Here is a 15,545-nt window from a genome sequence, read left to right on the forward strand (position 1 = left end):
AGTGAATAATAAAGTGTTTACTATCATAAAAACTTCAACTTCACCTCTAGCATTCCTTAAAAACTCCACTAGCACTCCACAACGACATAACTACGAGATATTTCACAGTGTCCAGAGATATTTGAATCCCGGTACACGACAATTTAGTCTGGATAAGAAAATTAACGTTAACTTTAGTTATTTTACTTACGTAAATATTATTTAATAGATGTGACGGAATCAATTAAATTGTTGAACTTTTGAACTGAGATGCAAACTCTGGAGCGTTTCGGGGAAAATTCCGAGCGTGCTTTAAACAAAATCTGTGCGATAACAACTCTTTTTATTATTTTTTTTTTATTTTGTGCATAATGAATTACTCACCCGAAGGTCGAATCAGTTTTGCATTTATTAAAGCAACGTTCATTCATCATAATTTTATTGTTTGCAGTTATACGAAAAGATGCAGCAATAAAACATCACGAGTTTGACAACTTTCATCAATAGTCGTGACATATATCGTTCTGACTAACTGGTTATTGTTGATAGCAATGATAGTGACAGGTACTAAGTCAGTATATAAATACTTTCTGAAAGTTATTTGCTTAAGAACAAGTAGTTTGTGATCCGATACGAAGGCAAAGAGTTGGAAACTCAATTGAAACTTAAGTAAATCAATACGATGAGCAGCAATAGGGTCGTAATAATTGCAATAAAAGTAGTTTATCTTTACAAACATAAGGAACTAAATGTGTTTCTATGTATACAATTTAAGTTGATACATATGTCAGTTGAAAATTTATCTATAAACAATAAATTTGAACAAGTGTTTATTTATTTAATATAAATGACGTAGAACATCCACAAGGCAAGCGTTTCATCGATAATCGTGACGTATATTGGTCTGACCAAATGGTTATTCTTGACAGCAATAATATTGACAGGTACTAAGTTAAAAAAAATGTCACACTATATTTTCTGAAAGTTTTTTTTTTGCTTAAGAACAAGTAGTTTTTGTGATCCGATACGAAGGCAAAGAGTTGGAAACTCAGTCGATACTTAAATAAATCAATACGATGAGCAATAGGGTCGTAATAATTGAAATAAGACTTTCTATGTATACAATTTAAGTTGGTACATATGACAGAACGACAAATCATGTATTTTTTTTAGAATTTTAACCCTTTGACATACGAATAAAATGTAAGTTATGCAAGGGAAAAAATACAGTTCCTTTAGTTACTAATAATTGTTTCATTGGTAAATAATTCAAGAAAGACTTGTATCTTTTACTATCTATCTGAAATGTCATTATTTAGTAGTTGTAGGACATAAATTTCTTTGCCTGTGGCACCCATACATCGAGATTCTTGAGATCAGCATTATCCAAATGGTTCCAAACGGTTTTTTCGCTAATCTTCAGTTCCTGGACAATTGAATAAGTACTCGCATGCAGGTCCTATTCGACGATTTCCATGATTTTATTAACATTTTCGACGATTGGCCTACCAGAGCATGTCTCTCATCTTCGACGTCCATATTACCAGAACAGAAGCGTTGGAACCGACTCTTTGCTGTTGCGATCTATATATGGACTCAATATCAATACTTTTTTTTTGGTCATAGTGGCACTGAAGGATGTATCGAATTTTCTATTTTTTGTCTCTATTTTGGAACTCTCTAACACACAACTGGATTCACTAAACACAAAACAGCCAATGAACTTTTTTTTAAAGCGTTATGTCGCCTGTAAGTCGCAGTATACATCGTGAAATATGGCACACTAAAGCCATCTAACGAAAAAGGCTCAGAACTTTTTACATCAACCAATATAATAGAAAATCTTCGAAATTATTCAACATAATTTATGTACTCTTTAATTATTCATTACAATTGCATAAAAAAACGTAACGTAAATACAGTATGCAATCATTACATTATTTAAATATAAAAGTAAAAAATCATTTAGATAAAAACAACATTTAGTTGAAATTTTCAAATCGGACTATAGCAAATCCGGACTGTTCGAAGTTGCAATATTTCTGAATTTGAAAAAAATAAATGATAATATAATATATTATGATTCAATTGGATAGGTCAAAGTAGACCTTGAAAAATAAAACCAGTAATATTCATTTTGTTTCGTCACGACTTTATTTCATTACTTAAATCATATCGTAAAATATGCATTTGCCTTGCCCCACATGAAATATAGGGTGTCCCAAATTTCGCGCAAGATATAATTTTGATAAAACATAGGTTTTTAATTACAAATTGTTATGGAAATTTGTCATGACCTATTTACATAAATGTGGCTGAATATCGTTGATACAGCGCTCAATTTCCTCCTTTAAGATGTGGCTGATCGTGATCTTGTTGTCATAAACCCCCAAAGAAAAGAGTCTAATGGCGTTAAATCGAATGATCTGGGAAATGACTCACAATTGAATTGTTTCTCGGGCTGTATGGCACGTGACACTGTTTTGTTCTAACTACGTATCGTCCACATCCATATCTTGTAATTTAGGCAATAAAAAACTGGATTATCTAATTGATTCAGGCTCATTGATTTTTTCAATTAATCTTTTTTTCGACCGTATTTTTGTACGAAAATGCGAACTTTAGCTGCCAAACCTTCATTATAAATAAAACAATTACAATTTTCATTTAAAAACATGTCTTGCGTGAATTTTGGGACACCCTATATATACATATTCCATTTATATTTTATATTATTGTCAGAGGTGTTCATAAATGAGAATGAATCATTATAAAAATCTATACTTTCTTTTGTTAATCTAAAACTTCAAGACAAACTAATTTTATATAGTATAGTAATCATCGATTAGTCCGGTTTCATACAGTGCGTAATGCGAGGTATTGCTGTTTTTATTTCCTGAACTAACGCACAAATCTACGTACTCAAATATACAGCTTATCAGTCTTATAATATATGGAGCAAATGTTATAATTAAGTCAATATGTACACACTTCGAATATGACGTTTAATATGTCAGATTGTCTATGGACAAAAAAAAACAAAAACACAACCGTATTCGTTATTTTTTTTTGTCTGTTTGGCCCCAATTTCGTTTTTGTTAATAATATTTTAATATGTAAATGTGTTACATGTAGTCAGTTGAAGTAAGTACAGACAATCTGCACAAGTGTTTATTTATATTAAAATAAAAGTAGAATATCCAAACAAGACAAGCGTTTCCGGAGAATTGAGCACTTTCAAGAATTTTATTTAAAAACAATCGTCTTATTACGCTGTGTAACGAAATAGTACATTATACTTCGTATTGAAGAGTAAGTGGAATATAAATTTGATCAGTTATTTCTAAGTAATTTCTTCATCTGTATGAATCGTTTCATATAATTAATTTATCTAAATAATTATATTTACGTTTTGTTGATTGCTTTCTAGTTTTAGCTAAATGAATGCAAACAACTTAGTTATAAGGTGATTATATAGTTTACTTTGTCTTATAAATACTTAAAATTAAAAAAAAAATGTACAAAAACCAAATATTTTTTCTACATCGATCTCCTTGACAAAAAAAGTTTTCAATCGAATCATAAATTTAAGTTTATTAAACAATTTTACTACTTTGTTTGACTTATATAATAACTATATTAGTGTAGCGTAACAGACAATTGCAATAAATTTAGAAAATATCAGAAATCATTTCGATTTAATGCAGATATAAGCAAATCAATTTCAAACAATAATGTAATTGATCGAACTTCAATGTGATTCACGTTTTTCTTAGTAATTTTATTTTGCATATTATTAAATAAAGAAAACAATCAATTTTGTTACCACAGGTTTATCAATTTCCAAAAGCAACTCGATTACAGAATTATAGAATTCAATGAAACGCAGTAAACCATTGCCTTTTGACTTTTCTATGTAGTAGCGAATATTTTTCATTTGAACTTTGGAAAAGTTGTGATTATATTAATTTATCAAAAACAGTCCAAATTTCTGAAGAAATTATGTAATTAATTTTCGAATTAAATTTTTAAAAAGATGTAGGTAACAAGTTTATGATCGATTTATATAGAAAATCTAAATGCTCTAGCTATTATATAAAATATCCAAAACTAAATTATCTTCTACTTAACAAGTTGAAGTAGTTATACTTTTTTTATTGTTTTCAAAGGTCTTTTGCTAAATCATAATCAATAAATTGATAGTTAAATTAACTATTAATCTAGTTTATCTTTTGTTTATAATCCTTACTTAACACTAAAGCTATCTACACTTCTTGTATACCGTGTATTATTTACGTTTAATTATTACTGAATGAATAACTACCATAAAATGACGATTCAAATTTATTTTTTATATAATTTCAATTAATAATACAGAAATATTTGAAATTTGTACAAAAGTACGCATATGTTAAATGTAGTTATAACGTATGCATTCATTGCTACTTAAGTAATAATTTATGTATGCAACCGAGAGATTAACCAAATTGTTACCAAACAAGAAAATCAAGCACATGTTGGAGTGGCAATTGCCAAACGGAACAATAAAAATAAATGCTGACTGCTATAGTCTAGACCAGAGGCGTCCAAACTTTTTGCTGCGAGGGCCAGTTTAGTATTTAAATTCATTAGCGGGGGCCAAGCATTGTAAATATGTGAATTAAAGAATGCGCTCTTCATCTGCGCCAGATCTAATGCCGACGTGCGACGCTACATTTATATTTTACGAAATTTTTCAAAATACTTGGCGGGCCGGATAAAATCGCCTGCCGGGCCGGGTTTGGCCCCCGGGGCGTAGTTTGGACACCTCTGGTCTAGACTCTACACATTCCGTCCCACATACGAAAATACACCAAAAAAAAAACCAAACTAAGTTCAACTAACTTGCATTCGATAATCAGTAATTAAAAGACGCACCTCGATGAAATTGCATTTTTAATCGAAAGAAAACGCAATCGATCAAAACCTGTCTTACTCGGTCACGGTCAAAACATTTCAATTAAATAATAATAATAGGACTAAAAGTGTAAAACTTACAAGTGTAACTTGCAGTGCGGCGGCGACGACTGCGATAATCCAAACGCGCGACATCTAAAACTATGTTCACAGCACGATTGGCAGCTCATAACTGTTATTATTTATTTGGTGTGCCGAGCATCAGCGTCGACGGATTCCTAAGTGGGAATTGTTGGAATCTTGCGCGTCCAGCGAACTTTTCGATTGAAGAGATCATCAGGTAATTTCGTTCGGTTCTCGGACACGTCCAGAACCGCGTGCGCGTACGCAATCACATCACAATTTTACTATTTGGGTCACTACCGCCGCCCGGTGGATTGAATGAATGAATGAACGTTACGTTTTCAAATAAATTATTAAAGGATAAGTTCGAATTCGAGAAGCCTTGTAATAGGTCATTGTGAAAGCAGTTTTGGCGCTCGCCCATTCGGATTCTTGGAAAATAATTTGGCAATGTTCAAACGTAATACACCAGTTTTACCTATTTATCGTTGAGTACTTTTACGCATTCTAATTAGAAGATCGTGCAACACCGTTTATTACTTGGAGTAAATGTTTTAAAATTATCGAGATTTGACATTTGATTCATTATTTATTTATATCTTACTGAATAATATTTAAACGGAAACAATTTAAGCGGTCAATAACCATTTCATATATATAATTTCCAATAAAATGTACTTATTGACAATTAAAATTTACAGGTATAAATTTATTTCATCATATTGTCAAACTTTAGCTGTCAATTTTGACGATCATCGAACTCAATTATTTTTAGCTGTTATATCATGTATACTTCAATTGTTATATGAAGAATTAACGATCTTTGCTATTTGTCTATAACAAGTCGTTAATTAATTGTGTCTATTCAAGTTGTTGTTATTAAACGTCAAATTGCATGTCACTGACCTTTTATTTATGTTGCCATGATTCTAGATTTCATTAATTATTATTTTGTTATAAAATTAAATGTCATTTTTTTATAGATTTCAAGTGTCATTTTAACTGTCAAATTTATTTTTTTACTAATATGCAAATAATTCATTTTTATCATCAATAATTCATGAACATATTTATCTACTTTAATTACATTTAGAACCATAATTAAGAAATGTATTTTCTATAATTACTATTACTATTAGTGTCATTAAATTTTATGTCTCAAATTGTTAGTTTTTAAAATAAGTTTCATTACTTTTTTTATTAGACGTTTAGCAATAATTTGTTCACTGCTAAGTTTCTTATAAATATGTTGAGACAAGAAAATTATAATCGTAACTCATAAATGAATTTTAAACATTAGTCCTTGAGAATGTCAACAACTTAACATTATTCACATTAAACACATTGTTTGGTATTTATCATAAGCTAGAGTAAATTTAGAATTATTTTTCCAGTCTCAGCAATACCAGTGAATTACATAATCATAGCGAATTACGTAAATTAATTGCAGAAAACCCCCAAGTACCTGATGAAGTATCCAATGGGAAAAATAAATCCATTGCGAAACTCATTTTATTCATCGCATTACAATGACATTTACGCACCGGAGTTCTTCGACAAGTAGTTTTTTTTTACTTTCCCATTATATCTTTCAAACCGGAAATAATTATCGCTTGATGTTGTTGTTGTTGTTGCAGATTCTATTACAGTGTTGTTTTTTTACTTAAAAATAATGTGAGTAGTGATTTTGCAGACAACCTTCAATCTTTTTTTTTTAAATTTAATTAAACGATTCTATTTTAAGTGTTTTTGTTACGTTGGTGGTATTTCGGCGGACATTCGTGGTAAAATTATCAGTATTAGACGCATGTTTGTTTTTTGATTAAATTTGCATTTTTCCCAATCCACATCCGCAGGGAAACACTTTTTATTGGTTTATAATCGCCGTGCAAAGCTTAGGATATTAAAGTGAATTAATTAAAATGACATTTGTCGTGTTTACAATCACTAATTGTTGTGTAAATATTTATATGAATGTAAAACTGTCAAATTAAATTTTACTTTAAATACTCTATTGGATTGTATGTAAAATTATGGTAGGAGTTTAAATTGCACTGTCATTTTGACATTTAAGTTAGTAAATGGGACAAAACTACTCTTTTTAGTTTTTAAAATGAAATAAAGTTGGTGGCAATCGTAAGCCCGACAACCGAAATATTGTCAATCAAATTCCCGACGTCTGATATGCCGACTGTATCGAAATCTCGACAACCATAATCCCGACTATATCAAAATCCCGTGTATATTAAAATCTCGACAAACATAATCCCGACTGTATCAAAATCCCGACTATATCGAAAATGTTTACAATAACATTTTTAAATTATTTCGGAGCGCAATGACTTTTAAATTGTTATTAACAATAAATAAGAACAATTAATAATCTAATTGTATTATTCAACAAAATCAAATAAATTAATAATAATTTATTGTTATTAATAATAAAAGTGTAGCACAAGGTGACTACGCTCCGAAATAATTTAAAAATGTTATTGTAAAAATTTTCGATATAGTCGGGATTTTGATACAGTCGGGATTATGGTTGTCGAGATTCTGATACAGTCGGAATTATGGATGTCGAGATTTTGATATATTCGGGATTTCGATACAGTCGGGATTTCAATAGACGGTCTTTCGGTTGTCGGGTTTGTGATATAGACCCAAATAAAGTATACATACGTCGTATAAACGTTTATATGATTGTAAAATTGTCAAATTATATTTAGATTCTATATTTGATACTATGTTTAAGTTGCAGTGTCTTTAATGTCATTTTGACAGATTATTTATTTAAATCGGTAAATAGAACAGAACTAGTTTTGTTTTAGTTTTTAAAATGACATAAAATTCATCATCTTTTGTCGTATACACGTTTATATGATTGTAAACCTGCCAAATTATATTTAGATACTGTATTAAAATGTATGGAAAAACTTGCGCTGTCATTAACTGTCAGTTTGACAGGTTGGTAAAAGGAACAGAACTACTATCTTTAGTTTTTAAAATGACTATCATTAATGACATTAACTTATTTAGTAAATTGAATTACAAAGTTTGGATATGAAAGGTTGAGTTCAAATCTCATAACTGAACCAAATAACGAAAATAGGGTCTTCTTCTTTTAAATCTTTACTCCCTTCACTTAGCTTGTGTCATATGTAAATGTGTATTACGGGTCTATAACACAAGCCCGACAACCGAAAGACCGTCTATTGAAATCCCGAGTGTATCGAAATCCCGACGTTCTAAATCCCGGCTGTATTAAAATCCCGACGGTTGAAATCCCAAATATCATAATCCCGACAATCAAAATCCCGATTATATCGAAATCCCGACTACCATAATCCCGACAATCAAAATCCCGACTACCATAAAAATGTTATTGTAGAAATTTGTACCAAACATATTCTACTCATTGCCAAAAATTGGCAGGTTGTGAATAACATAAAGGATACAAAAAAAATAGGAATTTATAATAATTAAAGACACTGTCGGGATTTTGATATAGTCGGGATTTTAATTGTCGGGATTATGGTAGTCGGGATTTTGACATAGTCGGGATTTCGATATAGTCAGGATTTCGAACGTCGAGATTTTGATTTAATTTATTAATTTATTTTAAATTATTATATTAAAATAAACTATAATTTGTTTTATATAATTAACAACAATTTTAAAAACTATTTGTTTATAAAAAAAAATGTTGTGACAATCTGTCACTAGGCCCCGGGGAGATTCGAACTCCCGATCTCCTGTTTACTAGACAGGCGCTTTAACCAACTAAGCCACGGCGCCTTCTTATACATTATAGAGTTTTTACAGAATTTAAATTCAATGCAATTAATAATTAGATAATTAAGTAAATTTCGCCTAAATTTTCCATCTCATAACAACTAATTTACTTAATATAATCTTTTTCATATATTATAGATATGCAACCAAATAAATTCTATTAAATTCATACAAAATTAACAAATCTATGAAATCTATGGATAATTATTTTGTAAAAAAAACAAGTTGACTATGACTCAAACTACTGATATTTGCGAATAATGACTAAATTGTTATTAATTTTTATACTAGAACAATTATAATCAATGTGTAATCAATCTCAATGAAACCGTAAAAATTTTGAATCATTCCATCATGTTTACAATTTACGTCGTGTTCGGCAATTAACGTACATTATTGAAACGTTTCTTTGAAGAAGCACGTAATTTATTCGAGGCAAACGCGAATACATCATTAGTAAGTGCTTACGTCTCGCATACTTATTTTGCTCAATGAACATTACTCTCTTTGGTCTCACATTGTATAAGAATCGAATTGGCGCCAGTTATTTAAATTACAATATTAATAACACTAAAATTCCGGGCAATTCCAGCGAATTACTCAACTTTATGCACGGTTTTGAGACAGTGACCTTAAACGCAAACTCACAGATTTAATGGCTTGAACAAATTCGAGCCAATGTGCGATAAAAACAATCAATTAACTTTTTTTTTTCTACGTCTCAAATTCAATTTATTGTTCAAAACAATTTAGATATTTTAACAGAAAATTATTAACAATGAATGGAATTTACTACAGAATTCATTTAGCTGAAATAAGTGTAGTTTTTTTACGTATTTTTTTTTACAAATAAAAAAAATTGTTATAAAATTTACAAAATCATTTAATTTCAATAAAACATTTGCATTAGTTAAAATGTGTTTCTTATATCATGTGATAAACAATTCACATCAATAGATTAACATTTAAATTTACATTTTCGTTTTTTTCTCAATAGTTGTTCAGAATTTTTATTATTGTTATTAATGGAATTACAAATATTTTACATAGTTTAAAATCTCGTTTCTTGGAAGGTTGTTTCACTGTACTTGAATTCACCTCACCTTCAGAACGCATTTTATTTTTCATTATATAATTTGTTTATTGCTAAGCAACTTAAATTTTAAAACAAAATAACAATAAAAAAAAGATATTTTAATAGAGTAATATTTTCTTTACAAATACTTACAATATATGGAAAATTTAAGCTATTTGTTTTAATATTTAAAAAATCTTCAATTTCTATTTCGATAGAAAAATTAATATTTTCTTTTGATCAAGTGATGAAGAAGTTCTTTACTGCTGCTGTGGTAATTTGGTTGCCTACATCAAGTAGAATATATAACCCGTAACTATTACGGAGAAATAAATAAAACACAAGTACTACCTATGGGTCAAAATGACCCGTTTATTAAATATTGTAGAAAAAGGACACAATAATATTTTTTTAAACAAACACACAATAATTCTTATTATTTAATGAATTTATCAACATTTTAAACTGATTTCATTGCTTGAAACAGACTGGGCATTTTTTTGAGCAAGTTGAACAAATTGGTCTTTTGCATATGTAACAAAACATTGCTGTTTTCTTGTCGCTTTTGCTTAGACAAAAAGAGCACTTCTTCTATTTCGATGTAGGAATCCGTTCATTAGGTTGTGTTTCAACTTGCATGATATTTGCAATCAAAATTCTAAGATTTCGGGAAATCTTTTGGTTGTACAATCGATCATGCTTATAGTACCTTTCCAACGGTGAGGATTAATATGTAACTCTGCTGGGTGGGTCATTCTGACCCATCCGTAGTACATAAGGGTTAAATTACAGTTTATGAAAAGCAATGAGCATCATAATAAATAATCAGGAATAATTAACATTAATTACTTGAGTTTTGCGTATTAAGATAAAATTATTGTTTTAATAAGTAGGTTTCCGATAACGTTAATATTTACATACTGAACAATAGAATAAATAAAATATGATGCGCTTTCATTGTTTGAGGAGAATTAATAATATAATAATAATCCTGAGAGACTTTTCCAGATTATAACTACGGTATTTATCCGATACTTTTGGCCTACATATAGTTCAATCTAAAAGGTTTTTGGGGCATCCTATACTTTTTTGTATCCTAACCGCTAACTACTAAATAATAAGGTTCAAAATCAGTGAAGCCATCAGTTATATAACTACTTAAAAAAAAATCATAAAAAAAAACAAACAAACTAAAACAATGTATTTTTGTGAATCACAGTGTTTTGGGTTTCGCCACAAGCAATTTAATTCTAACCACTTCACAAACTAATAAGTTAAATACTGTAACTTACAGTTATCAAAAGTTACTATTAATTTTTTGTTTCAAGCGTTGCGACTATTTGCAAAATATTATTTAATCTTTTTTAATGAAGGTAATTTATATAGTGTAAATTATATTTTTTTAAATTGTATCCAAAATGTTATATTTACAGACACAACATCTTATATAACTTTGATGATTATTCAACTAATTAACTGTCATTTTACTGACATTTGAGTGTTTGGTTATAACATCAAATTGCTTTGCATTTTGTGATACTCATTTATTTTAAAATATAAATGAATTACAAGATTAATGAATTTATCATTTGTTTATAATTGTTTGAAATTCTTCTAAAACTGAAATTATGTTGCTTCATAGCACTTGATTAATCAATTTTTGTGCTTTTATATTTAATTGCTTCCTCTTGTTATGATGCACGAAAACTATGACACATACATTTCGCATATTTTTGTTTCCATGTGACGCAACTATGACGTTTCAGAATCATCAATCAAATTGACAGCTTGTATGACGTAATGTTCAATACAAATAGAAATTACGCAAGTTCACTAAATATAGTGACATAAATTATTTAGTTGACAGTTTAATTTAACTGTAAAATTAAATCAATGATTACCGCTCTAATGGTAGTTGTTGTTACCAAATATAATTAAATGCATTAGATAATTCTTCGATTATGCCAAATCGAGTATAATTTAAACAATCGTTAAGTTGGCAATAATCCAAAATAAGTGTAACAATGTGTAATAATCGTTTATTGTATTGTTCAGTTGATTGCAATCGTTGCATTTCCGGTTACAACTTGGACTTGCAAATGGTGCTAACACCTTCTTGGACCAGTTGGCAGGCGTCTTTCGCGCATCCCACGCACAGCGTAACTCCGCTACCGCCGTGCCCGTAATTATGGACGATGATCATTGGCTTTCCATTCACAATCTTCCTCTCCATTTCGATGCGGACCTTTGGACGGCCCGGACGCAGACCGACCATATGCTTAAGAACTTCACTTTTCTGCACAAACAGTGAAAATTTCCAATTGTGAAGTAGTTTTATTTATAAATTTATAATTTCACCGACCTGCAGTGATGGCACTAGATTGCAGCAACCGTTGAGAATGTGACGTTTGTCTTCGTCTTTTGGGGACAAATCGAAATCATTTTCCTGATGCGTTCCACCTAGCACAACGCAATCCATGCTAAAAGTATTGCAAATTGTTGAATTAAATACATAATTAGGTAATAATACTCACTTGACAATGATGTAATTTTCGCCTTCCATGATGGTGTTGAATTGCCACGGGGCTCTGACCTGGTCAAGAAAAAGATGGTGCAATTAATTCCACGAATCTTGTGCATTCTCGTTGGAATCAAGTTACTCTTGCCACTTGACCACGGATGGCCTGCATTTGTTTATCGCCCAGAAGATCTTGCGCTCCCAATCCGGCGCAATTCACCACGATCTCGTGCTTACCGGCGAACTCCTCCAAGTCGTACACCTTCCTCATGATCAGCTCACCGCCGTTCGACAAGAACTGCTTCTGGAGGAACGGTAGGAGCTTGCATGGTTCGCAAGTGAACGACACAAAAGTGAATCCACCCCTGCAAATCAAACAATTAGATTACTAATATCAAAAGTTCAACAAGTAAACAGAAATATTAATATCAACAACAACATTATACGCCACATGACAGATATCAAGTAGTTTTTTTTTCAAGTGCCTCACGCTTTTGACTGAGGGCTACTAACAATAATGCATAAGAAAACCTATAGTCCATTTATCCCAGTAGTTAGAGTCACTCTGCACATACACAAGTACTTGTACAAGTACCATTACTACAATATACTTGATAAATATGTCTTATTTTTGACAAATATTGCATAAAAGTCATTTTGACATAATGACTCCGTTGCTTAGGCAACATGTTGTTAAACATAAATCTCGATGACATAAAGTGCTTTGTCAATGTAAATTAAACATCAATTAATGTACGAATTATCTGCTAATGGGAGAAGTTAAGCTATAATTGCAGAACAAGACAGGTGATATATGACAATTAACGTAAGTACAAATTTCAATAGAATTACTTAAATCTTTAAATTACATCGATTTGTTTAATTAAATTAATTTTGAGTAATTTGCATAAATTATTTAGTACTATAAATTTGATATTTCTAAAAAATTTCAATGTATGGTATATTATATAACAGTTTATAAGTGTAACTATACATTTTTATGAAATATATGGTTATAATACATTTAACAGTATATTTAATACTGACTTAGTTAACGGTTTAAATGTAGTTTAAGCTACCTAGTATTTCATTATTTTGAATAAATAACTACTCATTATTTTAAATCTCAATACTTTATCTTTTCAAGCAGACTTGATGCATAAAATAATTAGTTAACCATGGTTAATGAAGTTCGCGGTATTTCTATAACCGTTTGAATGTATTGTTACGTATTATAAGAACGAAATTGTATATAAATTTAAGTTTGCTAAAGTGTAAAATGTTTCTGTTAAAATCAATATATTTAGATGTTAGTTGCACTTTACTTAAGAGAAACGTTGTTGGCAAAATTACTCTAATTTACTAAGTGTATTTAAGTGATTTTTGATGATAAAATAAATCGTTAGTTGCAATTCGAATCTACTATTAGTGTTATTAGTTTCGCTGGTAAACATTCGATTACTGATAAAATATTAGAATGTATCGATAAAATCGCTTTTAATCTGTGTTTAAATAGAATCTAAATAACGTGTTAATTTTCATTAAGGCAACCGGAATTTACGCGTAGTATTTCTTGTGCTCTGATCCCAATTGGTCCAACTGTTTCCTGGTCAATTCAGTGAAGCCGAAGGCGATGTTTCCCCATCCAGGCAATTTTTCATTGGCATCAGTGATCAAGTGGATCATAGACTGAAGAGAAATACCAGCTTCTTCAGCGAATCCCGTTTTCCAGAGATCGTGGATATAATCGTGCATCACCTTAGACCATCTCCTAAAAAAAATTACAAAATTTTTCATTTTTGAATCACACAAAAAAATCAATATTTTGCTTAAACAATTTTATTCAATGAATTTTCTATTATTTTTTTTGTCGTTTAAATCTGTTAAATGCAATTTGTAACAATAGTTTCCAATTTATTTAAGAAAAATCTTTTATCACCATATTAATTATTTGTTTCAATAATTTAGTTTAATCACTGTTATTAAGTATGAAATTCGATTTATTTGAGACAAAATTAGTTTGTTGTTTCATAATAGCATTAATTATAGCAATATCTCTGTGTGATAATTGTTAAGGACGTTGAAGACACTAGAAAAATGGAACTTTTTGACACCCGAAATAATAAACTGTCTTTTTCATTGAATAAGAACAACACCTTTATAATAGATACAAATTATTTATTCAAATCTGTTTCAATAATTTAGTTTGATCACTTTTATTATGTATGAAATTTGATTGGTTTCAACCATATTTAGTTTGTTGCTTGTTTGTTTATAGCTGTTTCTCTATGTGATAATTGTTAAGGTCGTTGAAGACACTAGAAACATGGAACTTTTTGATAACCGAAAAAGTAAACTTTCTTTTTTATTAAACAAGTAAAATATCTTTATTCTTGTTACAAACTGCTTCAATAATTTTGTTTAATCAATTTTATTATGTATGAAATTCGATTGATTTGAACCATAATTAGTTTGTTGTTTCATAACATCATTAATTATAGCATTATCTCGTTATGATAAATGTTAAGGTCGTTGAAGACAACCGAAAACCCAACGGATTCGTGCCCCTCTTTACACAAATTCGTCATGTGTGAAGTTCCCATATTTTTTATTACAATTTTCGTTGATATTTACATGACATCCGTTTCCGGCGTTTCCTGCAGTAAGTAAGGGGTCCAGAGACCCGCGGAAACGTCCCCGGTCGTATTGGGGCTGACGTCGCTCGTGTATATCGTCACGGCAACCCTGTGACCTAACTTCTTCTGGACTTCGAGGGCCGTGGTAAGGCCGATCACGCCCGCACCAACAACTGCGACCTTCAGCATGTCTATTCCGATGATGATGTTAGAGAACCACTTGGTAAAGTAAACGATGATAAACTGAGATCCAGAAGGTCGTCGCGCGCTGAACTGTTTCTCTCATTATCTTATCAGAAGCCAATACAAATAATTATTGCATAATTACAGTTTCGGTATCGATTTCCGTCGCGTTTTTCGGACGAATATTCTTGGCTTCGAAAGAAATGGTAAAAAGGTTGCGAAACGGAAGAGTTCTGCGCTCACACGCTTTGGAAACTGGGTGAGGAAAGATCTCCAGAGGATAAGTTTGTGATTTAATTTGATGTATGATAGCTACGTGTTGACACGCTCCAGCTATTCGAGA

The 15,545-nt window shown here is 30.5% G+C and overlaps 1 protein-coding gene and 1 non-coding gene across 2 annotated transcripts; both read right to left on the reverse strand.

Annotated features, from left to right (window-relative positions):
• Positions 1-8,719: 8,719 nt before the first annotated feature.
• On the reverse strand, positions 8,720-8,793 carry Trnat-agu. The gene has a single exon. It is a non-coding gene; the product is annotated as a tRNA-Thr (tRNA).
• Positions 8,794-11,890: 3,097 nt separating this feature from the next.
• LOC108567539 (D-aspartate oxidase) lies at positions 11,891-15,302 on the reverse strand. The gene is made up of 6 exons (XM_017928072.1): positions 15,018-15,302; positions 13,945-14,154; positions 12,526-12,748; positions 12,400-12,458; positions 12,228-12,345; positions 11,891-12,161 (listed from the first exon to the last, which is right to left on the reverse strand). Exons 1-6 carry the CDS (start codon positions 15,206-15,208, stop codon positions 11,946-11,948), a joined length of 1,017 nt encoding a protein of 338 aa, XP_017783561.1. The 5' UTR covers positions 15,209-15,302; the 3' UTR covers positions 11,891-11,945.
• Between the last annotated feature and the right edge of the window lie 243 nt (positions 15,303-15,545).

The sequence above is a fragment of the Nicrophorus vespilloides genome, unplaced genomic scaffold (assembly GCF_001412225.1).
Source record: "Nicrophorus vespilloides isolate i.1.1-1 unplaced genomic scaffold, Nicve_v1.0, whole genome shotgun sequence".
Taxonomy (NCBI): domain Eukaryota; kingdom Metazoa; phylum Arthropoda; class Insecta; order Coleoptera; family Silphidae; genus Nicrophorus; species Nicrophorus vespilloides.